The sequence below is a fragment of the Salmo salar genome, chromosome 19 (assembly GCF_965601325.2).
Source record: "Salmo salar chromosome 19, fSalSal1, whole genome shotgun sequence".
Classification (NCBI taxonomy): domain Eukaryota; kingdom Metazoa; phylum Chordata; class Actinopteri; order Salmoniformes; family Salmonidae; genus Salmo; species Salmo salar.
In genome coordinates this window covers 9,806,070-9,831,987 of record NC_138309.1, presented here as the reverse complement: position 1 = coordinate 9,831,987, position 25,918 = coordinate 9,806,070, and the positions used below count along the sequence as shown (strand labels likewise).

At 44.0% G+C, this 25,918-nt stretch overlaps 1 protein-coding gene across 1 annotated transcript in view; it reads left to right on the top strand.

Moving 5' to 3' along the window:
- The window catches only part of LOC106578416 (uncharacterized), a 138,768-nt gene that overhangs the window by 43,311 nt on the left and 69,539 nt on the right, over positions 1 to 25,918 (top strand). Inside the window, exons 8-14 of the mRNA XM_045702053.2 lie at positions 839 to 922; positions 1,135 to 1,260; positions 13,430 to 13,570; positions 15,800 to 15,883; positions 16,072 to 16,218; positions 16,667 to 16,834; positions 24,151 to 24,330. Coding sequence (XP_045558009.2) covers positions 839 to 922; positions 1,135 to 1,260; positions 13,430 to 13,570; positions 15,800 to 15,883; positions 16,072 to 16,218; positions 16,667 to 16,834; positions 24,151 to 24,330 — 930 coding nt within the window. The remainder of the gene's footprint in view (positions 1 to 838; positions 923 to 1,134; positions 1,261 to 13,429; positions 13,571 to 15,799; positions 15,884 to 16,071; positions 16,219 to 16,666; positions 16,835 to 24,150; positions 24,331 to 25,918) is intronic.

Sequence of the window (25,918 nt, the reverse complement as noted above, 5' to 3'; positions counted from 1 at the left end):
TTGAGTTCTGGCAGAAGGGGGCAGTGCAGTAGAATAGTGTCCTGTAGTAACATGTTGAGGTCTCTACCATTCTAGATAAATGACTTCAACACACCTCAGCTAGACCCCTAGCTGCTCTTTAAAGCCTCTTCTAATTCAGTGTTAAAGCACTGATAATAGACTAAAACACAAACATACACACAGTATATCAGTGTTAAAGCACTGATAATAGACCCACATCCACATTGATTGGCCTTCATACGTTTACAGCTCACTTTAATTGCCTTAAAAAAGACCATTAGTCAGCTGTGTGTGTGTGTGTGTGTGTGTGTGTGTGTGTGTGTGTGTGTCCATCGACAGAAAGCCCTATTGATTTATCAGCTTCAGGATTTGTCTTGTCCCTCCGTACATAAAAAGTCTGCATGTGCTTTTCAGAAAAGGAAATGGCCCCCATCGACTCTCTTAACTTGAGCCCAAACGCTAAAGATTTTTGGATAAGCTGGCTCATTACTTAAGCTGAAATCAATAGGCAGGATCATGGTGGGAGCATGCTCTAGTGAATGAACAGAGCAGGGAGGATATAGCCCTGTTCTGGCTGGGGAGATGGGGTGTGATGGGCTCCACTCATCCCTGTCCTGTCTCGGTTGGGTCTGGTCGATGTCTGGGGGTAGTGGAGTGAGGATGGCTGGAGGCGTCATACAGTGGTCTCTCTTTCTCCCTTTATCTCTTTCTCTCTCTCTCTGCATTTTACCTACGCTAACATGCACTATCTCTGCCAAAAAAGACCTTAATACTCACAATAATTTAGCAGGTCTCTGTTTTAATTGTTCCTATCTGTCTCTTTTTGTGTCTGTTCCAGGTGGAGAGTGTCAGGGAGGAGGAAGAGAGACAGAGGAGGGAGATTCTGACTCTCAGACAGAGAGAGAAGACTCTTCTATCAGAGGTAGGTAGAGATAGGGCTGGTGTTGGAGTTGGGGATAGGGTAGTTTGAATATCTGTCTCTTTCTACCTTTGTGTGTGTGTGTGTGTGTGTGTGTGTGTGTGTGTGTGTGTGTGTGTGTGTGTGTGTGTGTGTGTGTGTGTGTGTGTGTGTGTGTGTGTGTGTGTGTGTGTGTGTGTGTGTGTGTGTGTGTGTGTGTGTGTGTGTGTGTGTAGCTGCAGACCCAGGAGAGGAGGCTGTGTGAGACCCAGAGAGAGAGCAGAATGAGGGTAGAGGACACGGCTCGGCTACAGTCTCAGCTGGATCAAGTCCAGATCTCACACACGCAAACTATGCGCCAGGTACATACACACACACACACTTCCATGTGCGCACAATAGATACAGCTCACACAGGCTTTCCATACACACAATGAGTGCACATACACACACACACACACACACACACTACTCCTGATGTAATGGAGAACTTGTTTGTTTGTCAACATGTGTGTTGTCACCCTCCAAACCACACTCCCGCTCCTCACCCCTCCCTCCCTCCTCTCCTCTGCTAAGGTGTCCCTTTGTTCTCCCGCTCATAAATATGGAAGATGCCTGATGAGATTCACGGACAAGAAAAGAATCAAAATCTATTGTTGCGTGTCCTTTCCCCGTGTAAAGTTTGCTTTAAATGTCACACATTAGCATGTGAACTTTTAAATGAGCTTGTTTGCTCACTGACGTGGGCCATGTAAATAGCCATATTGAATATAGTACAGGGAGGCGTTGGAGAGGGGGACAGATTTGGCCGTCGCACCGTCAATTAGGCCTCGCCAGGGGAATCTAGTGCCAAACAGCCCCATCGACTGACCGTGTCTCACTTTCACACGCACGCGCACGCGCTCGCGCACACACACACACCAGACCTAAATAGAGTCTCTCTGAATCCTCCCTGATGGCTTATGTTTTTGGGGGGAGTTTGATTGACAAGCGTCACTCCCAATATGAATCTGCTAATGTATTATTCACATCTCAACTCCCATTGGAGGAATGTGTGTGTGTGTGCTTGTTCGTTCGTTCGTTCGTTCATCACAAAGCCATCACTAATGCTGTCAAAAACAGGCTCAGGAAACAAAAGCATCATGATTATTTCTCATCACATTGCATTAGATTATGTCTTGTGAAGACGTTACCATTTAGTTATGCAACAAGGATATCCTCTGTTAGAACATATGTTTCATGTTTTAATGTCACATGCACAAGCACAGTGCCTGGATACAGCCCTTAGCCGTGGTATATTGGCCATATACCACAAACCCCTGAGGTGCCTGATTGCTATTATAAACTGGTTACCAATGTAATTAGAGCAGTAAAAATAAATGTTTTGTCATACCCGTGGCTGTCAGCCAATCACCATTCAGGGCTCGAACCACCCAGTTTATGATACCATATTTACAATATGCAGGGATACTGGAGTGATAGAGGTACAAAGGTATAGGGGTCATTAGGCATCAGGATGTATGATAAACAGAGTAGCAGCAGTGTATATGATGAATGTACAGTTGAAGTCATTAAAACTTGTTTTTTAACCACTCCACAAATTTCTTGTTAACAAACTATAGTTTTGGCAAGTCGGTTAGGACATCTACTTTGTGCATGACACAAGTAATTTTTCCAACAATTGTTTACAGACAGATTATTTCACTTATAATTCACTGTATCACAATTCCAGTGGTTCAGAAGTTTACATACACTAAGTTGACTGTGCCTTTAATTAAACAGCTTGGAAAATTCCAGAAAATTATGTCATGGCTTTAGAAGCTTCTGATAGGCTAACTGACATAATTTGAGTCATTTGGAGGTGTACCTGTGGGTGTATTTCAAGGCCAACCTTCAAACTCAGTGCCTCTTTGCTTGACATCATGGGAAAATCAAAATAAATCAGCTAAGACCTCAGAAAACAAATTGTAGACCTCCACAAGTCTGTACCACGTTCATCTGTATGAACAAATAGTACGCAAGTATAAACACCATGAGACCACGCAGCCGTCATACCACTAAGGAAGGAGACGCATTCTGTCTCCTAGAGATGAACGTGCTTTGGTGTGAAAGTACAAATCAATTCCAGAACAACAGCAAAGGACCTTGTGAGGATGCTGGAGGAAACGGGTACAAAAGTATCTATATCCACAGTAAAACAAGTCCTATATCGATATAACCTGAAAGGCCGCTCATCAAGGAAGAAGCCACTGCTCCAAAACCGCCATAAAAAAAGCCAGACTACGGTTTGCATCTGCACATGGGGACAAAGATCATACTTTTTGGAGAAATGTCCTCTGGTCTGATGAAAGAAAAATAGAACTGTTATGTTTGGAGGAAAAAGGGGGTCACTTGCAAGCCGAGGAACACCATCCCAACCGTGAAGCACGGGGGTGGCAGCATCATGTTGTGGGGCTGCTTTGCTGCAGGAGGGACTGGTGCACTTCACAAAATAGATGGCATCATGAGAAAGGAAAATTATGTGGATATATTGAAGCAACATCTCAAGACATCAGTCAGGAAGTTAAAGCTTGGTCACAAATGGGTCTTTCGAATGGACAATGACCCCAAGCATACTTCCAAAGATGTAGCAAAATGGCTTAAGGACAACAAAGCCAAGGTATTGGAGTGGCCATCACAAAGCCCTGACCTCAATCTTATAGAAAATTTGTGGTCAGAACTGGAGGCCTACAAACCTGACTTAGTTTCACCAGCTCTGTCAGGAGAAATGGGCCAAAATTCACTAAACTTATTGTGGGAAGCTTGTGGACGGCTACCCGAAACGTTTGACCCAAGTTACAATTTAAAGGCAATGCTACCAAATACTAATTGAGTGTATGTAAACTTCTGATCCACTGGGAATGTGATGAAAGAAATAAAAGCTTAAATAAATAATTCTCTGTACGGTTATTCTGACATTTCACATTCTTAAAATGAAGGGGTAACTGACCTAAGACAGGGAATTTTTACTAGAATTAAATGTCAGGAATTGGGACAAACTGAGTTTAAATGTATTTGGCTAAGGTGTATGTAAACGTCTGACTACAACTGTATGTGAGTGGGTTTGTGTGTGTAGGTAGAGTCAGTATAAATATACAGTACCAGTCAAAAGTTTGGACACACCTACACTTTCAAGGGTTTGTATTTATCTTTACTATTTTCTACATTGTAGAATAATAGTGAAGACATCAAAACTATGCAATAACACATAGTAACCAAAAAAGTGTTAAACAAATCCAATTATTTTTGAGATTCTTCAAAGTAGCCACCCTTTGCCTTGATGACAGCTTTGCACACTCTTGGCATTCTCCCAACCAGCTTCACCTGGAATGCTTTTTCCAACAGTCTTGAAGGAGTTCCCAAATATGCTGAGCACTTGTTGGCTGCTTTTCCTTTACTCTGCAGTCAAACTCATCCCAAACCATCTCAATTGGGCTGAGGTTGGGTGATTGTGGGGCCAGGTCATCTGATGCAGCACTCTGTCACTGTCCTTCTTGGTCAAATAGCCCTTACACAGGCTGGAGGTTGTTGAACCTGTTGAAAAACAAGTGGTAGTCCCACTAAGCGCAAGCCAGATGGGATGGTGTTGTTTGCTGCAGAATTCTGTGTTAGCCATGCTGGTTAAGTGTGCCTTGAATTCTAAATAAATCACTGACATTGTCACCAGCAAAGCACCCCCACACCATCATACCTCCTCCTCCGTGCTTCACGGTGGGAACCACACATGCAGAGATCATCCGTTCACCTACTCTGCGTCTCACAAAGACACAGCGGTTGGACTCATCAGACCAAAGGACAGATTCCCACCGGTCTAATGTCCATTGCTCGTGTTTCTTGGCCCAAGCAAGTCTCTTATTATTGGTGTCCTTTAGTAGTGGTTTCTTTGCAGCAATTTGACCATGAATGCTTGATTCACGCAGTCTCCTCTGAACAGTTGATGTTGAGATGGGTCTGTTACTTGAACTCTGTGAAGCATTCATTTGGGCTGCAATTTCGGATGCTGGTAACTCTAATGAACTTATCATCTGCAACAGAGGTAACTCTGGGTCTTCCTTTCCTGTGGCAGTCATAATGAGAGCCAGTTTCATCATAGCGCTTGATGATTTTTGCGACTGTACTTGAAGAAACTTTCAAAGTGCTTGAAATGTTCTGCATTGACTGACCGTCATGTCTTAAAGTAATGATGGACTGTCATTTCTCTTTGCTTATTTGAGTTGTTCTTGCCATAATATGGTATTTTACCAAATAGGGCTATCTTCTGTATACCACCCCAACCTTGTTAAGAAGAAAAGAAATTCCACAAATGAACTTTTAACAAGGCACGCATGTTGATTGAAATACATTCCAGGTGGCTATCTCATGAAGCTGGTTGAGAGAATGCCAAGAGTGTGAAAACCTGTCATCAAGGCAAAGGGTGGCTACTTTGAAGAATGTCAAATATACACTTTTTTGGTTACTACATGATTCCATATGTGTTATTTCATAGTTTTGATGTCTTCACTATTATTCTACAATAGAATAGAAAATAGTAAAAATAACAAAAAACCTTGTAGTGAGTAGTTTTGACTGGTACTCTATGTGCATGTTATGTGTGTGTGAGCAGATGATGGAGTGAATTTGTGTGTGTGTCCGTGTGAGGGTTTAGGGCCCTGTGAATGTGCATACAGACAGCGCAAAAATAGAAATAAATTACAAGGGTCAACTCTGATAGTCTGTGTAGCCATTTTGTTATCTTATGGCTTGGGGATATAAGCTGTTCAGAAACCCTGTACCTATGGCCGTGCGGTAGCAGAGAGAACCGTCTATGGCTTGGGTGACTGGAGTCTTTTTTTATCGATTTTCCAGGCCTTCCTTTCACACCACCTGATACAGAGGTGCTGGATGGCAGGGAGCTCGGCCCCAGTGAGGATATGTATAGATGCTTCATGTTGTTGGTGTGCAGGGAGGGCAGAGTCTACATGTTTGTATTGCAACCTATTCAGTATCTCCGTAGTATCAAGAAACATAGCTGGATATTAATCAGACTTATTATATAGCTCCTGTCTCTAGGTAGTATTGGGGACATTGAGAGTTGATGTCATTACATTGCCTATTCGCTCCGTGTATAAGAAGGATTTCATGTCTGCCAGCCTCAGCGTCATTGAGTAGCTGTAATTTGGGTCCTCGGCTGTGTGTGCCTACGAGTTCAATATTAACTACCACAACATGTAAACATTTGTTTTGAACAGTGAACATGTAAACCCCTCCAACTCAGAACCTCTAGGCACACAACCAGCCAGGCAGGTCCGGTGTTCTGTGATAAGCAGCGGTTCTGATCAGACGCTACAGAGCCATAATCATGTTTGTGCCACTGAATTATTTAACCTTTCCGTGACCCTTCAGGATGCCAGCGGGCCAATCACAAAGCATAATTGAATCACTGCGGCAGGCAGCTCCCTGACTGATGAAAAAATTAAATTGAAGGTGAAATATGAATAGGACAGAGAGAGAGAGGGAGTGAGACGGGGATCCTAGGCAATCCTACCTTTTTACTCTCTCGCACACACATGCGTGCGTGCACAAACATGTAAATGTGAACGTACATACAAATTAATCATACCTTTTCAAATCTCACCTGAGAAAAGTGTGAGGGAGTGTAGAGGAGAGAGAGACTTATAGAGAGAGAGAGAGGGGGAGAGATGTAAACAGTCTCCTGTTCTCCTCATTACCCCTGAGGTCCTCTGTGAGGATATTCCTGTAAAATAATCTCATTTTCTTTTTTAAGCCGGTTAGTATTTACCTCCAAGATGAATATTTCTGTGTGTTGTTAATATCAGACTGTAATTCTGACGAATGCTAAGGTTGGACAACTGTTCCTCCCTGGCTCCACAGACAGACCGTAAGATAGATGAGTTAGTTTGATGAAGCTGACTGATGGTTGCGTACGTGTGCGTGTGCGTGTGTGTGTGTGTGAGTGTGTGTGATCCTCTGATTGATAAGGTGTCTGTGTTAGGTGTAGATTGCTGTAGTTGATTGGTTGTGAGGGAAACACTCATTTATAATCAACACAAGATTACATATTAAATTGTAGATTGTCTGGCACTGGACGTAAAACTGACAGACAATGATGTAGAATATGAATAAAAAAATCTATAAATTACTACATTACAAAATACTTAAAGGCTTCTTATAGGAACATAGAAGCCAGGCAGTGTAACTAATCACCACATTCTAATGTGATTGTGATTGAAAGAATAATAGACAACATTAACTCTTGTTGTTTAACCATTCAAATACAGTTTGCTTCGACTATTCACTGAGCTAGAGATACAGAGAGATGGACAGAGAGAGAGATTAAAATATCTGAATTGGTTTTAATCCAGTATGGAAATATGTATCAGTGTTGTATGAGGTTGCAGTGTATTGAAGCACTGTGTGAGTTTGTCTTTAGTTTCTGTCTGTCTGCCTGTGTGTGTGTGTGTGTGTGTGTGTGTGTGTGTGTGTGTGTGTGTGTGTGTGTGTGTGTGTGTGTGTGTGTGTGTGTGTGTGTGTGTGTGTGTGTTTTTCATTTAGATTGATCTGGTGGTTAATGACCGTTAACAATGATAATGTCCCTCATATGATAACAATAATACTAGATAATATACAATACGCTGTGTTCATTGTGTTCCTGTGTGTGTGTGTGTGTGTGTTAAATGAGGTATGTGTGTGTGTGTTAAATGAGAGGTGTGTGTGTTAAATGAGAGGTAGGTGTGTGTGTGTGTGTGTGTTAAATGAGAGGTGTGTGTGTGTGTGTTAAATTAGAGCTGTGTATGTGTGTGTGTGTTAAATGAGAAGTGTGTGTGTGTTAAATGAGAGGTGTGCGTGTGTGTGTGTGTTAAATGAGAGGTGTGTGTGTGTGTGTTAAATGAGAGGTATGTGTGTATGTGTTAAATGAGAGGTGTGTGTGTGTGTGTGTGTGTTAAATGAGAGGTGTGTGGGTGTTTGTTAAATGAGAGCTGTGTGTGTGTTAAATGAGAGGTGTGTGTGTGTGTGTGTGTGTGTGTGTGTGTGTGTGTGTGTGTGTGTGTGTGTGTGTGTGTGTGTGTGTGTGTGTGTGTGTTAAATGAGAGCTGTGTGTGTGTTAAAGGAGATATGTGTGTGGTGTGTGTTAAATGAGAGCTGTGTGTGTGTTAAAGGAGAGGTGTGTGTGTGTGTGTGTGTGTGTGTGTGTGTGTGTGTGTGTGTAAATGAGAGGTGTGTGTGTGTGTGTTCAATGAGAGGTGTGTGGGTGTTTGTTAAATGAGAGCTGTGTGTGTGTTAAATGAGAGGTGTGTGTGTGTGTGTGTTAAATGAGAGCTGTGTGTGTGTGTGTGTGTGTGTGTGTGTGTGTGTGTGTGTGTGTGTGTGTGTGTGTGTGTGTGTGTGTGTGTGTGTGTGTGTGGTGTGTGTGTGTGTTAAATGAGAGCTGTGTGTGTGTTAAAGGAGAGGTGTGTTTGTGTGTGTTAAATGAGAGCTGTGTGTGTGTTAAATTAGAGCTGTGTGTGTGTGTGTTAAATGAGAGCTGTGTGTGTGTGTGTGTGTGTGTGTGTGTGTGTAAATGGGAGGTGTGTGTGTTAAATGAGAGCTGTGTGTGTGTGTGTGTGTTAAATGAGAGCTGAGTGTGTGTTAAATGAGAGGTGTGTGTGTGTGTGTTAAATGAGAGCTGTGTGTGTGTGTGTGTGTGTGTGTGTGTGTGTGTGTGTGTGTGTGTGTGTGTGTGTGTGTGTGTGTGTGTGTTAAATGACAGCTGTGTGTGTGTTAAATGAGAGCTGTGTGTGTATTAAATGAGAGGTGTGTGTGTGTTAAATGAGAGCTGTGTGTGTGTGTGTGTTAAATGAGAGCTGTGTGCGTGTGTAAATGAGAGCTGTGTGTGTATGTGTGTTAAATGAGAGGTGTGTGTGTGTTAAATGTGTTTGTGTGTTTGTGTGTTAAATGAGAGGTGTGTGTGTGTGTGTGTGTGTGTGTGTTAAATGTGTTTGTGTGTGTGTGTGTTAAATGAGAGGTGTGTGTGTGTTAAATGAGAGGTTTGTGTTACATGAGAGGTGTGTGTTAAATGAGAGTTGTGTGTGTGTGTGTGTTAAATGAGAGGTGTGTGTGTGTTAAATGAGAGGTGTGTGTTAAATGAGAGGTGTGTTTAATTAGAGGTGTGTGTTAAATGAGAGGTGTGTGTGTGTTAAATGAGAGGTGTGTGTGTGTGTGTGTGTTAAATGAGAGGTGTGTGTGTGTTAAATGAGAGGTGTGTGTGTGTGTGTGTGTTAAATGAAAGGTGTGTGTGTTAAATGAGAGGTGTGTGTGTGTGTGTGTGTTAAATGAGAGGTGTGTGTGTGTGTGTTAAATGAGAGGTGTGTGTGTGTGTGTGTGTGTGTGTGTAAATGAGAGGTGTGTGTGTGTGTTAAATGAGAGGTGTGTGTGTGTGTGTTAATGAGAGGTGTGTGTGTGTTAAATGAGAGGTGTGTGTGTGTTAAATGAGAGGTGTGTGTGTGTGTGTGTGTGTTAAATGAGAGGTGTGTGTGTGTTAAATGAGAGGTGTGTGTGTGTGTGTGTTAAATGAGAGGTGTGTGTATGTGTTAAATGAGAGGTGTGTGTGTGTTAAATGAGAGGTGTGTGTGTGTTAAATGAAAGGTGTGTGTGTGTGTGTTAAATGAGAGGTGTGTGTGTGTGTGTTAAATGAGAGGTGTGTGTGTGTGTTAAATGAGAGGTGTGTGTGTGTGTTAAATGAGAGGTGTGTGTGTGTGTTAAATGAAAGGTGTGTGTGTTAAATGAGGTGTGTGTGTGTGTGTGTGTGTGTGTGTTAAATGAGAGGTGTGTGTGTGTTAAATGAGAGGTGTGTGTGTGTGTGTGTGTGTGGGTTAAATGAGAGGTGTGTGTGTGTGTGTTAAATGAGAGGTGTGTGTGTGTTAAATGAGAGGTGTGTGTGTGTGTGTGTGTTAAATGAGAGGTGTGTGTGTGTGTTAAATGAGAGGTGTGTGTGTGTTAAATGAGACGTGTGTGTGTGTGTGTGTGTGTGTGTGTGTGTGTGTAAATGAGAGGTGTGTGTGTGTGGTGTGTGTGTGTGTGTTAAATGAGAGGTGTGTGTATGTGTTAAATGAGAGGTGTGTGTGTGTTAAATGAGAGGTGTGTGTGTGTTAAATGAGAGGTGTGTGTGTGTTAAATGAAAGGTGTGTGTGTGTGTATGTGTGTGTTAAATGAGAGGTGTGTGTGTGTGTTAAATGAGAGGTGTGTGTGTGTTAAATGAGAGGTGTGTGTGTGTGTTACATGAGAGGTGTGTGTGTGTGTGTGTGTGTGTGTTAAATGAGAGGTGTGTGTGTGTGTGTTAAATGAGAGGTGTGTGTGCGTGCCTGGAGGCAACCTTGCAGTGAGACAGTAGAATGGTAGATTGCTGTAGGTGGTGAGGTGTGACTGAGGTAGTAGCAAACACTGTAGTACTGACAGGGGACATCAGGTGGTGCTGTGGCAGCCCTATATCACTCACACACACACACACACACACACACACACACACACACACACCACACACACACACACACACACACACACACACACACACACACACACACACACACACCCTGACGAATGGCAGCAATTAGAGGGGGAAACCATGCTTGTGAGGACAGGAGAGCGCTGAGGGGCTGTAAGAGTGTGTGTGTGTGTGTGTGTGTGTGTGTGTGTGTGTGTGTGTGTGTGTGTGTGTGTGTGTGTGTGTGTGTGTGTGTGTGTGTGTGTGTGTGTGTGTGGTGTGTGGTGTGGGTGTGTGGGGTGTGGGCTTTTCTCTTCCTTACTCTCCACTCATCCATCTAAATATCAACACACAGCTAATACCATTGGACTACACAGCATAGGACAGAGAGGGGCAGGTGGAGGGTGAGGGAGAGAGGGTGAGGGGTAGTAGGTTTAATGGTGAGGTGGTAGAGGGCTGAGAGGTAGGGGTGAGACCGAGGGGGAGATGGGTGTTTCTCCTAAGAGACATGTCTTCTCTGGAGTCTTCTGAGCTATACTGTCTATTTTATATTACTACCCTATATCCACACACACACACACACACACACACACACACATACACACACACACACACACACACACACACACACACACACACACACACACACACACACACACACACACACACACACACACACACACACACACACACACACACACAGAGTGAGATTCCCAGGCGTGTGGTATTCAGTTGAGTGTAAGATAGGCCTGAGCCATGTGCCGTAGCCATCAAATGTTAAACCCCATATAGATACCCTATTATATACCCCCCCCCCCACACACACACACACACACACACACACACACACACACCGAGTGTCATCATTCAATGTCCTCTCCACCCCCCACCATCTCCGTATTCCTCTCCTCACCCTTTTTCCCTTCCTCCTCCCCTCTACAAATGAAAATCCCTTCTTGCAAATCCTGCCAACAGCCTATTCTCAAACACAACTCAATCCCCCCTCCTGTAAGACACATATGCCGTTTTCTCTTGTCTGTGTGTGTATTTTGGCTGATGCAGGCATAATAACAATATCAGAGTCTGTCATTAGAGTTACATGATAATTAATATCTATGATATATCAGATTACTGGGTCTGGGGATAGGACAACTGGGCAAGATATATTGTGGTCTTCTATAAGATGGTGGAGTTGAAACACACACACACGGTGCCGGCGAGTCAAGAGGACATTAGTTAGTGTGAGAATGACATATCCTGGTGCAGAGGCTTGGATGGCCTTTATTGATGGACAGAGTCTTAAAGCCATCAGTCACTTTAGAGGAGTTTAATTGGAGCCAGCATCAAACGATAAACTCACCAACATGCATAGCTGAACAGCCCAATGCAGCACATTAATCACAACCAGGCACACACACACACAACCACACACCGCGCACACACACACCCACACAGAGTGAGACGGAGACAAGTGTTCCAGACATACAGTATATTCTGATGATAGATGACCCATTTAACTTTGATTTCTGAGAGCAATGAGCTCTCCAGCGATACAGGGATACCACACGCACAAACTCACACACACACACTCAAACACATGCACACCATACACACACACACATGCACCACACACGCACGCACACGTGTATTTGCATTAGGGGTATAGGGGTATTATAATGTGACAATGATTTGTGATGTAAAGCAATCTGGAGTGAAGTCATTCGTCAGCCCCTGTGTCTGACACCACACACACACACACACACACAATCTGTATTCGGGTATATGTATATACTGTCTCATAATAACAAATTACACTTCGCTATTGAGAAATTAAAAAAGGAACTGATTTGATATTCACCCTTAGCCGAGGGCTTGAAAAGTAGGACGGACGGGAGGGTGAGAGGGTGAAATGAATCTGTGTGTTGTTGTATGTTTGGTCAGTTTTATCTAGCGATATCAGTTTTGCATGGACTGCATCTCCATCCGCCTATGTCGGCATTCCGCATCTGCGGTGGATGGTAGCCGAGCTACAGCGGTGTTTGTCAGACCAGGAGACATCCCGAAAAATCGGTCTTCTCACGAAAACGTTTGTAGCATCCGAACAGTTTGGCTACAAACTCTATGAAAAGGGGAGACTCTCATGAACACGACGGTGTTCTCTGTTTTGCTCTACGACCCCCATAAGTGTCACGGGACTAGTCTGAAGGTAATCCATACAAATTAATGGAAGTGTAGAGACAACTGTACATACATAGATACATGCACTACCGTTCAACATTTTGGGGTCACTTAGAAAGGTCCTTGTTTTTGAAAGAAAAGCACATTTTTTGTCTATTAAAATAACATCAAATTGATCAGAAATACAGTGTAGACATTGTTAATGTTGTAAATGACTATTGTAGCTGGAAACGGCTGATTTAAAAAAATAATAATTTATGGAATATCTACATAGGCGTACAGAGGCCCATTATCAGCAACCATCACTCCTGTGTTCCAATGGCACGTTGTGTTAGATAATCCAAGTTTATCATTTTAAAAGGCTAATTGATCATTAGAAAACCCTTTTGCAATTATGTTAGCACAGCTGAAAACTGTTGTCCTGATTAAAGAAGCAATTAAACTGGCCTTTAGACTAGTTGAGTATCTGGAGCATCAGCATTTGTGGGTTCGATTACAGGCTCAAAATGGCCAGAAACAAAGACCTTTCTTCTGAAACTCGTCAGTCTATTCTTGTTATGAGAAATGAAGGCTATTCCATGCGAGAAATTGCCAAGAAACTGAAGATGTGTGATTAGTTTCATATCAAGGTTCCATATCTAATGTCTAATTTCTCCTTTCTCTGCTACATAGTTAGATCATCGTTGTAATAGTTGTCAAAATCATCAAGTTTTTGTAAGCTTAGTATTTCTCTTTCACTGTGTGACAGCGTATTTGAATTGTCAAAATAAAATGGCGGCAGTAATTTAGACCCTACTGTGTGACAGTGACTGAGTGTGGGTGCCTGTAATACTGAGTGTGAGTACGACTGTGTTTCAGGCGGAGGCCAAAATGGTGGAGGTGAGGACCGAACTGAGTGATGAGTATGGGAGGAGACTGGAGGAGAAGGAAGAACGAATGAAACAGATAACCGAAGACCTGAAAAATGTGAGGGAGAAACACACCTCCGCCAGGGATCAGGTGAGAGAGAGAAAGACGAGAGAGAATTTTGGGAGGCTTGGAGTCGATTCAATTCAGGTAATTCAGAGGTTGAAAAGTACTCTTTGAAAAGTGCACCTTATTTTCTATCTCCTCAAGTCTCCTGAACTGACTGAAATGGAATTGATTCCAATGTGGTTCAGCCAGCTGTAAGTGTCTCTAATGTATATTCAACACAACAATACTCCTATGCCATCTCATCTCCATAGACCATGCCATAGACAATAGGTCATATTTAGTGTTTACTAATATGCCATGTGTTTATCTCAAGGGCATGCAGGCTCCATTGAAGCTCAAGCACATATATATACACACACACACACACACACTCAGCGAGAAGCAGGAGCGCACACACACCACTTGATCTGCATATCATTTGGTTTTTGGTTGAGTGCCAAGGTTCCATTGAGAGAGACCATCAAAGACAAGCACTCACCCGCTCCACCCCTCATACGCTCTCTCCCTCACACACCACCTGTAGTTCCGTCTCAACAGCATGTGTTCGCGAACGCAAAGCAGCTGTGAAATCAGCACCTGTTTAATTCAATTAGCCATGTTAATGAATTCCTATCTGCTGCCAAAAGCAGCTCTAAAGAGCTCATTAGACAAATGACTTAATGAATTGTCTGTAGCAGCAGCTTCCCATCTCAACTGTTTCTTTATTATCTGATGGTGTGCGCCTACGCACTGCGTGTTGTGCCTGGCAGTCTGAATAAGAACAGCCGTATACAGTGTGTCACACTTCTGAACTGAGAAAGGTTACATGAAGGTTGTCCCGTGGGTAGACATAACCGTACTCAGTGAGTTTCTAATCTCTTTTTTATTAGATGGTAATTATATCTCTGCTTGTTCTCGCCTCATACTTCTAACTGCTTATAGAAATGTTCTGGCTTCAAACCTTCTTAATTCAATTATATTGGTCACCCCCTCTCTTTCTGTCTATCTCTCTCTGTCTCTTTGTCCCTCTCTCCCCCTCTCTCTCTTTCTTTCTAACCCACACATTGTTCTCTACCTATTCATTTTAATCCTAAATACAGGATAGACTTCAGCCAATCAAGGATTTGCGCAAGCTGCTCTCCTCCTCCTCCTCCACTTTGATAGAGAGAACGTAGGACAGTGAAAGAAAAGGAGAGGGAGGAAGAGAGGAAAGGGGAGGTGGGAACCCACTTTGATTGCAGAAGTAATGAGTCCATTCTAGTCCTCCTCAGATTGGTCTCTCTCTCCATAGAGGCTAGATAATATGATCGTTCACATTTAAGCACCTTCGTTTGAACAAATTCACAAATCTCATATTCTTTTGGGAGTTCCCAACTTCCTGCCTATGCCTTTAGAGAATTGAGACCTGAGATTGGGAAATGTGAAGTTTTAATAATTTGGATGTGCTGGATTTAAGATGAGGAAAATGACTTTGGCCGTATCATCAAAGGCAGTATTGATATGGATGAGTGATGTAACAGAATCAGAGTTAAAGCTAAAAAGGTTCCAGTTTTCTTCTGATAGTTATAAAGACCTTGACGGAAGTAAGTAAGTATTGTGAATGTGGTCAGTCGAAAGCAGGTTCAAACCTAGGCAAATTCAGCTCTTTCTGGATAGAGAATAGGGTTTTGTTAGCAATTCCACATGTTTATTCCTAGTAAGTAAGTATTTGTAACTAAGGATATGTTTTTATTGTGTGTGTGTGTGTGTGTGTGCGCGCGTGCGTGCGTGCGTGCGTGCGTGCGTGGGCGTGCGTGCGTGTGTGTGTGTGTGTGTGTGTGTGTGTGTGTGTGTGTGTGTGTGTGTGTGTGTGTGGGGGGGGAGGAGCAGCTGAAGGAGTTACAGCATCACTACCAGGGCAGTGTAGAGGACAATGGCAGACTGACAGCCAGACTGGTGGCTCACTCACTCACCTCACACAACCAACAGGAAATACTCACACAGGCGGTGTGCGTGCGTGCGTGCGTGCGTGCGTGCGTGCGTGCGTGCGTGCGTGCGTGCGTGCGTGCGCACCAGGGTTGGGATCAATACCATTTCAATTCCAGAAGTACACTGAAATTCCAGTTCTCCTCAATGGTTTTCAATGAGGAAAATGTGGAATTGGAATTTTGTTTACTTTCTGAATTTAAATGATATTGATCCCAACCTTGGTGCGCACGCACGCACACACACAAACGCACACACTGATGTGTGTGCATCTGTGTGTTTACCCTCTAACTCTCTCTCTCCCTCTAGTTGAGGAGTACAGAGGATATTCTCCAGTCTCTGAGGATGCAGCTACAGGACAGAGACAGTCAGCTGGAGAATGCTACTAACAAGGCATGTTACAACACGACTTTACTGTCATCGCTATAGTACTATGGCCAATGCATGTCAACGTTCATCATATCTTCAAGAAAACAACAGATCTGATCTTAGTTTTTGTTATTTTGCACTCTCATATCTCAATAGAAATGTTAGAATATGTAAATAGAATGTATTTTCATGATCGGTGTTGTGTCTTCCAGATCTTTACACTAAAGAACTCTCTGAAGGAGGCTGAGGAGAGTTGTGTTGCTGCTAAGACAGAGGTCCAGACTCAGACTACACTACTGGAGGAGATGAGCAGAGAACTGGGGAGACTCACACTGGCTGAGAATAAATCTGTGGAAGAGGTGTGTGTGTGCATCCGCACACACTTCATCACAAACACCATTTCCTGTATGTTTTGGCTGGTGCTCAGTGATCAGTCACAGTGATAATGAAACTTTCTCTGTCAGTCTGTAACTGGGAGCTGCAGTCTGTCTGCTGCTGGATGCTGCTAGCCAAGTCAAATTAATTACAGTGTTGCATGAGCTCTGTGTTAGATTAGCTATGGGAGGAGGAGGCTAGACAGACAATGAACACACACACACACACAGGTCAGGAGTGCAACCTCTGTCTGGTCTACTACTGTAGTCTCTGTTGGTCTGAGTGTGCAGCTAGCTAACCTCTCTGTCGTGTGTGTGTGTGTGTGTGTGTGTGTGTGTGTGTGTGTGTGTGTGTGTGTGTGTGTGTGTGTGTGTGTGTGTGTGTGTGTGTGTGTGTGTGTGTGTGTGTGTGTGTGTGTGTGTGTGTGTGTAGGTGAATGAGCGTGGGGAGATGCTGAGACACATGAAGCAGGACCTGTCTGCTCTGAAGGCCACTCAGGACTCACTAAAGAGAACCCTCAGTATGAAGGAACAACACACACACCAGCTAACACACGACAACACACACCTCCGACAAAACCTGGACACGCTAGAGAACAAGGTACACACATGCGCACTAAACCAGTGTCCCCTTTTTTTAATCAAATCAGTGAAGGGCGACAGGGAATTCTGCTCATTTCTATTTTCCTCTACCCTTAATCACCTTTTCCTCCTCCTCCTCCTCCTCCTCCTCCATATTTAATAATTCTATAATTTCATCCATCTTACCTCCATTGAGGATTTGGTCCCTGTTCAAATGAAGGACCTACTTTGCTGATTTCAATATAATTTAGATATAGAGGGAATCTCTCTCTCTCTGTCTGTATAATGGCGATACAGTAATGAATGACAACATTAGATGATATTAATGATTCATGTAATTGACTTCAGGTTTTTCCTCTGACCTCTACATGGTGTATTTTTGTCATTGTTTCACTTGCTCTACACTAATGTGGTTTTCTGGTAATGTAACCCATATGCTGTGTCCACCAAACAATGACTTGCTACTATTACTTTAAAGAAGTGACCATTTAGTCATGTATAACTTGCATTGTCTCACGTCAGATCTGTCTGATAACTCGCAAACACTCATGGGATAGCTAAAAAGAAGTCCAGCTACAATATGTCCTATTCGAAACGTTACCAAGGTGACATCGTCCACTGAATTCCCCTTTCATCCTCTAAAGGGTCAGAGTTAATCTTGCCCAAAACTATAAAGCTGTAGCTAATATTGACGGGTTTTTTTTTGCGAGCAAGTCTTAACTACGTAATTCTACATCTAGCTAAGGTGTTTTGTAGTGTCAGTATTTATGAAATGTGAAAATGTACACAGAAATTAGCTAGCTAACGCATTAGTTTCTGCTTGCTGGCAGAACCAGTTTCAAATCAATCCAAATGAAATGAAATGCAGACTCTAACAATGCCAGTTTACAGTCAATGATGAATACTCCCTCTTGCTAGCTGAAGTTGTAGATAATGCACAAATTAGTTTATGATATCTGTTCTGCCGTGATTAGTGGTCCAAGTTCTACAGTACAGCTGACTGTTGTCTGCCATGTTATTGTGTTGGCCAAATGTTACAAAGTAGCGAGGCACAGTGCCAGATATCAGATACATGCTGATTTCTGAGAACCAACAGCCCCATAACGTTGGTACCTTACAACTTCATCAACAAGATGGCAAGATGGCAAACTAGCTACCATATGGCCATTCAAACAAGTTTGCATTAGGCTGCTAGCTGGAGCATTTTTTGCTATAGTAGCCAGTGCGTCATAACTACGGGGAGCGTGCTATAGAAGCAAAATCTAGATTTTTTTTTAGATGAGTTCATGTCCTCGAAGATAGATTGGTTGAGGGACGAGTTTTGCCATCGGAATGGCCGATTAATTAGGGCCGCTTTCAAGTTTTCATAACAATCGGACATCGGTATTTTTGGACACCGATTTGGCCGTTTTTTTTTTCTTTTACACCTTTATTTAACTACGCAAGTCAGTTAAGAACAGATTCTTATTTTCAATGACAGCCTAGGAACGGTGGGTTAACTGCCTTGTTCAGGGGCAGAACTACAGATTTTTACCTTGTCAGCTCGGGGATTCAATCTTGCAACCTTACGTTTAACTAGTCCAACGCTCTAACCACCTGCCTTACATTGCACTCCACGAGGAGCCTGCCTGTTACGCGAATGCAGTAAGAAGCCAAGGTAAGTTGCTAGCTAGCATTAAACTTATCTTATAAAAAACAATCAATCATAATCACTAGTTAACTACACATGGTTGATGATATTACTAGTTTATCTAGCGTGTCCTGCGTTGCATATAATCGATGCGGTGCGCATTCGCGAAAAAGGACTGTCGTTGCTCCAACGTGTACCTAACCATAAACATCAATGCCTTTCTTAAAATCAATACACAAGTATATATTTTTTTATCTGCATATTTAGTTAATATTGCCTGCTAACATGAATTTCTTTTAACTAGGAAAATTGTGTCACTTCTCTTGCAACAGAGTCAGGGTATATGCAGCAGTTTGGGCCGCCTGGCTCGTTGCGAACTGTGTGAAGTCTATTTCTTCCTAACAAAGACAGCTGACTTTGCCAAACGGGGGATGATTTAACAAAAGCGTATTTGCGAAAAAAGCACAATCATTGCACGACTGAACCTAACCATAAACATCAATGCCTTTCTTAAAATCAATACACAGAAGTATATATTTTTAAACCTGCATATTTAGCTAAAAGAAATCCAGGTTAGAAGGCAATATTAACCAGGTGAAATTGTGTCACTTCTCTTGCGTTCATTGCACGCAGAGTCAGGGTATATGCAACAGTTTGGGCCGCCTGGCTCGTTGCGAACTAATTTGCCAGTATTTTACGTAATTATGACATAACATTGAAGATTGTGCAATGTAACAGGAATATTTAGACTTATGGATGCAACCCGTTAGATAAAATACAGAACAGTTCCGTATTTCACTGAAAGAATAAACCTTTTGTTTTCGAGATGATAGTTTCCAGATTCGTCCATATTAATGACATAAGGCTCGTATTTCTGTGTGTTATTATGTTATAATTAAGTCTAGGATTTGATAGAGCAGTCTGACTGAGCGATGGTAGGCATCAGCAGGCTCGTAAGCATTCATTCAAACAGCATTTTCGTGCATTTTGCCAGCAACTCTCCGCAATGCTTCAAGCATTGTGCTGTTTATGACTTCAAGCCGAGATTAGGCTGGTGTAACCGATGTGAAATGGCTAGCTAGTTAGCGGGGTGCGCGCTAATAGCGTTTCAAACGTCACTCGCTCTGAGACTTGGAGTAGTTGTTCCCCTTGCTCTGCCTGGGTAATGCTGATTCGAGGGTGGCTGTTGTCGATGTGTTCCTGGTTCAAGCCCAGGTAGGAGCGAGGAGAGGGACGGAAGCTATACTGTTACACTGGCAATACTAAAGTGCCTATAAGAACATCCAATAGTCAAAGGTATATGAAATACAAATGGTATAGAGAGAAATAGTCCTATAATTCCTATAATAACTACAACCTAAAACTTCTTACCTGGGAATACTGAAGACTCATGTTAAAAGGAACCACCAGCTTTCATATGTTCTCATGTTCTGAGCAAGGAACTTAAACGTTAGCTTTCTTACATGGCACATATTGCACTTTTACTTTCTTCTCCAACACTTTGTTTTTGCATTATTTAAACCAAATTGATTTATTGATGTATTATATTAATAAAAATAAGTGTTCATTCAGTATTGTTGTAATTGTCATGATTACAAATAAGCAAAAAAATCGGTAGCCGATTAATCGGTAACGGCTTTTTTTTGGCCCGCCAATAATCGGTATCGGCGTTGAAATACCATAATCGGTCGACCTCTACTCCATACCCCTCAAATTCAAATCTAGACCTCGAAGCCAGTTCCACTGTTTTTTCATTGTTCCCCTCTAATCAGGGACTGGTTTAGACCTGGGACAACAGATGGGTGCAATGTATTATCAGGTAGAACAGAAAACCAGCAGGCTCCGGACCTCCAGGGTAGGATTTGAATACTCCTGCACTATACACGAGTGCACATGCGTCAAACTCATTCCACGAAGGGCCGAATTTCTGCTGGTTTTTGCTCTTCCCTTGTACTTGATTGATGAATTAAGGTCACTAATTGGTAAGGAACTCCACTCACCTGATTGTCTAGGTTCTTAATAAAAGGAAAAAACTAAAACTATCGGATACTAGGCCCTCCATGGAATGAGTTTAACACCTCTGCACTAGTGTGTGGACCCTAGTGGGTTTTAGTCAATTCCTACTTTAGACAAGGCTAGACATATTGCTTCATATCTAGCTGACTAGCATCATTCCATGCGGAGAGAGTAATACAGTGATCAGCTTCCTATCCCAGCTAGTGGTCTTGGACAGGGCTTAACTAGCACCAACACAGCTCTTTATTGGGCCAGTCAAACTGTTCCCACCGGACCTCCAACACCACTACAACAACTGCTAGTCATTGTCATGTAGAACGGCGCCGGAGAGGATGGCTGACGTTTTACTTGCTCCTAACCAATTATTTTGTTCGTTTTTTTGCATTGTTTGTAGCTTATTTTGTACATAATGTTGCTGTTACCCTCTCTTATGACCGAAAATAACTTCTGGACATCAGAACAGTGATTACTCACCACGAGCTGGTAGAAGCTTTTTCCTTTAATGAGTCCGACGAGTCCAACATGAAGGATATACTGCTTTCCTGGGAACAGGCCCAAATCCCCTTCATTTGCGTCAAGAGAAGACGGAGAAAAAGGGGCCGGAGGTCGGGCTAACCTTCTGAAAATTCGTAGGCGAGCGTGTAAACCCCCATTGCCATCCGTTCTATTGGCAAACATGCAATCATTGGAAAATAAAATCAATGACCTACTAGCAAGATTAAACTACCAACAGGACATTAAAAACTGTAATATCTTATGTTTCACCGAGTTGTGGCTGATCGACGACATAACGTACAGCTGGCGGGTTTTACACTGTATTGGTAGGATGGAACAGCAGCCTCTGGTAAGACAAGGGGTGACGGTCTATGTATATTTGTAAACAACAGCTGGTGCACGATATCTAAGGAAGTCTCAAGGTTTTGCTTGCCTGAGGTAGAGTATCTCATGATAAGCTGTAGACCACACTATCTAGCGAGAGTTTTCATCTGTATTTTTCATAGCTGTTTACATACCACCACAGTCAGAGGCTGGCACTAAAACCGCACTCAATGAGCTGTATACCGCCATAAGCAAACAGGATAACGCTCATCCAGAGGCGGCGCTCCTAGTGTCCGGGGACTTTATTGCAGGGAAACTTAAATTCGTTTTACCAAATTTCCACCAGCATGTTAAATGTGCAACCAGAGGGAAAGAAACTCTAGACCACTTTACTCCACACACGGAGACGCGTACAAAGCTCTCCCTCGCCCTCCATTTGACAAATCTGACCATAATTCTATCCTCCTGATTCCTGCTTACAAGCAAAAATTTAAGCAGGATGCACCAGTGACTCGGTCAATAAAAAAGTGGTCAGATGAAGCCGATGCTAAGCTACATGACTGTTTTGCTTGCACAGACTGGAATATGTTCCGGGATTCTTCCGATGGCATTGAGGAGTACACCACATCAGTCTCTGGCTTCATCAACAAGTGCATCGATGACGTCATCCCCCACAGTGACTGTACGTACATACCCCAACCAGAAGCCATGGATTACAGGCAACATCCGCACTGAGCTAAAGGGTAGAGATGCCGCTTTCAAGGAGCGAGACTCTAACGTGGACGCTGCTAAGAAATCCCGCTATGCCCATCAAACAGGCAAAGCGTCAATACAGGAATAAGATTGAATCGTACTACACCAGCTCCAAAGCTTGTCGGATGTGGCAGGGCTTGCAAACTATTACAGACTATAAAGGGAAGCACAGCCAAGAGCTGCCCAGTGACACGAGCCTACCAGACGAGCTAAATTACTTCTATGCTCGCTTCGAGGCAAGTAACACTGAAATATGCATGAGAGCATCAGCTGTTCCGGACGGCTGTGTGATCACGCTCTCCACAGCCGATGTGAGCAAGACCTTTAAACAGGTTAACATTCAGAAAGACGCAGGGCCAGACGGATTGCCAGGACGTGTACTCCGAGCATGCGCTGACCATCTGGCAATTGTCTTCACTGACATTTTAAACCTCTCCCTGTCTGATTCTGTAATACCAACGTGTTTCAAGCAGACCACCATAGTCCCTGTACTCAAGAACACTAAGGTAACCTGCCTAAATGACTACCGACCCTCACGTCTGTACCCATGAAGTGCTTTGAAAGACTGGTCCTGGCTCACATCCACACAATTATCCCAGAAACCCTAGACCCAGTCCAATTTGCATACCGCCCTAACAGATCCACAGATGATGCAATCTCTATTGCACTCCACACTGCCCTTTCCCACCTGGACAAAAGGAACACCTATGTGAGAATGCTATTCATTGACTACAGCTCAGCGTTCAACACCATAGTGCCCTCAAAAGCTCATCACTTAGCTAAGGACCCTGGGACGAAACACCTCCCTCTGCTACTGGATCCTGACTTCCTGACGGGATGCCCCCAGGTGGTAAGGGTAGGTAACAACACATCCGCCACTCTGATCCTCAACACTGGGGCCCCTCAGAGGTGCGTGCTCAGTCCCCTCCTGTACTCCCTGTTCACGCATGACTGCACGGCCAGCCACGACTCCCAACACCATCATTAAGTTTGCAGATGCCACAACAGTGGTAGGCCTGATCCCCGACAACGATGAGACAGCCTATTGGGAGGAGGTCAGAGACCTGGCTTTGTGATGCCAGGACAATAACCTCTCCCTCAACTTGATCAAGACAAAGGAGATGATTGTGGACTACAGGAAAAGGAGGACCGAGCACGCCCCCATTCTCATCGATGGGACTGTAGTGGAGCAGGTTGAGAGCTTCAAGTTCCCTGGTGTCCACATCACCAACAAACTAATATGGTTCAAGCACACCAAGACAGTCGTAAAGAGGACACGACAAAACCTATTCCCCCTCAGGAGAATGAAAAGATTTGGCATGGGTCCTCAGATCCTCAAAAGGTTCTACAGCTGCACCATCGAGAGCATCCTGACTGGTTGCATCACTGCCTTGGTAATGTAACTGCTCGGCCTCCGACCACAAGGCACTACAGAGGTTAGTGCGTACTGCCCAGTTAGTGCGTACTGGCCAAGCTTCCTGCCATCCAGGACCTCTATACTAGGCGGTGTCAGAGGAAGGCCCTAAAAATTGTCAAAGACTCCAGCCACCCAGTCATAGACTGTTCTCTCTGCTACCGCACGGCAAGCGATACCGGAGAGCCAAGTCTAGGTCCAAGAGGCTTCTAAACAGCTTCTGCCCCCAAGCCAAAAGACTCCTGAACATCTAATCAAATGGCTACCCATACTTTTTGCATTGCCCCCCCCCCCCCTTTACACTCTCTGTTATTATGTATGCATAGTCACTTTATTAACTCTACCTACATGTACACATTACCTCAATTACCTCGACTAACCAGTGTCCGCGCACATTGACTCAGTATCTGTACCCCCTGTATTTAGCCTCGCTATTGTTATTTTACTGCTGCTCCTCAATTATTTGTTACTTTTGTTCCTTATTTTTTTATTTTTTTTATTTTTTATTTAACCAACAATGCAGCTACATTTTTTTAAGGGCTTGTAAGTAAACATTTCACTGTAAGGTGTTGTTCTATTTGGTGCATGTGACAAATACAATTTGATTTGATTTGAATTGTTTTTAAGATCCTGCTTCTCTCTTTAAGTCCCTCTCCATTCCTGTCTCTATCTCTCTCTCTTTCTCTGTCCCCCCCCCTCCCAGCTCCTGGTTAGTGAGGACAGGGTGTGTACTCTGTCAGTAGAGCTGGATCAGTTGAAGATCGGTCTGGGTAAAGAGAGAGATCAGTGTCTGCATCTCCATGACCAGGTTTTACAGCAGAGTCAGGATCTGGAGCGGGCCAACAACACACTCACTGACACACGCAGGGCCGCTGGCAGGAAGGTAACACAGAGGAGAGAAACACATGTTTTATTTCCCGCCCTCTTTTTCACCTTTGTCTTTCTCCTTTTCCCACAGAGCAAAATTGTTGTTTTTCTTATTTTCTTTCCTTTCTAATCAGATTCCTCACAACGTGTGAAGCTGGAGAGGTAGTTCTCTGCTCCCATCTCTCTCGTTCTCCCTCTCCCCATCTCTCTCTTTCTCCCTCTCCCCCATCTCTCTTTTCCTCTCTCTCCTCCTCCCTCTCCCCCATCTCTCTCCTCCTCCCTCTCCCCCATCTCTCTCTTCCTCCCTCTCCCCCATCTCTCTCTTCCTCCCTCTCCCCCATCTCTCTCTTCCTCCCTCTCCCCCATCTTTCTCCTCCTCCCTCTCCCCCATCTCTCTCTTCCTCCCTCTCCCCCATCTCTCTCCTCCTCCCTCTCCCCCATCTCTCTCTTCCTCCCTCTCCCCCATCTCTCTCTTCCTCCCTCTCCCCCATCTCTCTCTTCCTCCCTCTCCCCCATCTTTCTCCTCCTCCCTCTCCCCCATCTCTCTCTTCCTCCCTCTCCCCCATCTCTCTCCTCCTCCCCCTCCCCCATCTCTCTCCTCCTCCCTCTACCCCGTCTCTCTCCTCCTCCCTCTCCCCCATCTCTCTCTTCCTCCCTCTCCCCATCTCTCTCTTCCTCCCTCTCCCCCAACTCTCTCCTCCTCCCCATCTCTCTCTTCCTCCCTCTCCTCCTCTCTCCCCCATCTCTCATCTCTCTCTTCCTCCCTCATCTCCTCCTCCCTCTCCCCCAACTCGCTCCTCCTCTCCCATCTCTCTCCTCTTTCCTCCTCCCCATCTCTCTCTTCCTCCCTCTCCCCATCTCTCTCCTCCTCCCTCTCCCCATCTCTCTCCTCCTCCCTCATCTCTCTCTTCCTCCCTCTCTACATCTCTCTCTTCCTCCCTCTCCCCCATCTCTCTCTTCCTCCCTCTCTACATAGCCAAATAGCAGTAATTACTGTGTGTGATTGTGTAGACCAGTAGCATTAACAGTGCAGACAACTGTACTTCTCAGCTAGAAGGCTCTGCAGCACTGCTACTGTAGCTCTGTTTCACTGACCAAACCTACCTCTGATCTCACACACACACTGCTACTGCAGCTCTGTTTCACTGACCAAACCTACCTCTGATCTCACACACACACTGCTACTGCAGCTCTGTTTCACTGACCAAACCTACCTCTGATCTCACACACACACTGCTACTGCAGCTCTGTTTCACTGACCAAATCTACCTCTGATCTCACACACACACTGCTACTGCAGCTCTGTCTCACTGACCAAACCTACCTCTGATCTCACACACACACTGCTACTGCAGCTCTGTTTCACTGACCAAACCTACCTCTGATCTCACACACACACTGCTACTGCAGCTCTGTTTCACTGACCAAACCTACCTCTGATCTCACACACACACTGCTACTGCAGCTCTGTTTCACTGACCAAATCTACCTCTGATCTCACACACACACTGCTACTGCAGCTCTGTTTCACTGACCAAACCTACCTCTGATCTCACACACACACTGCTACTGCAGCTCTGCCACTGACCATTTCCTGCCCTGCA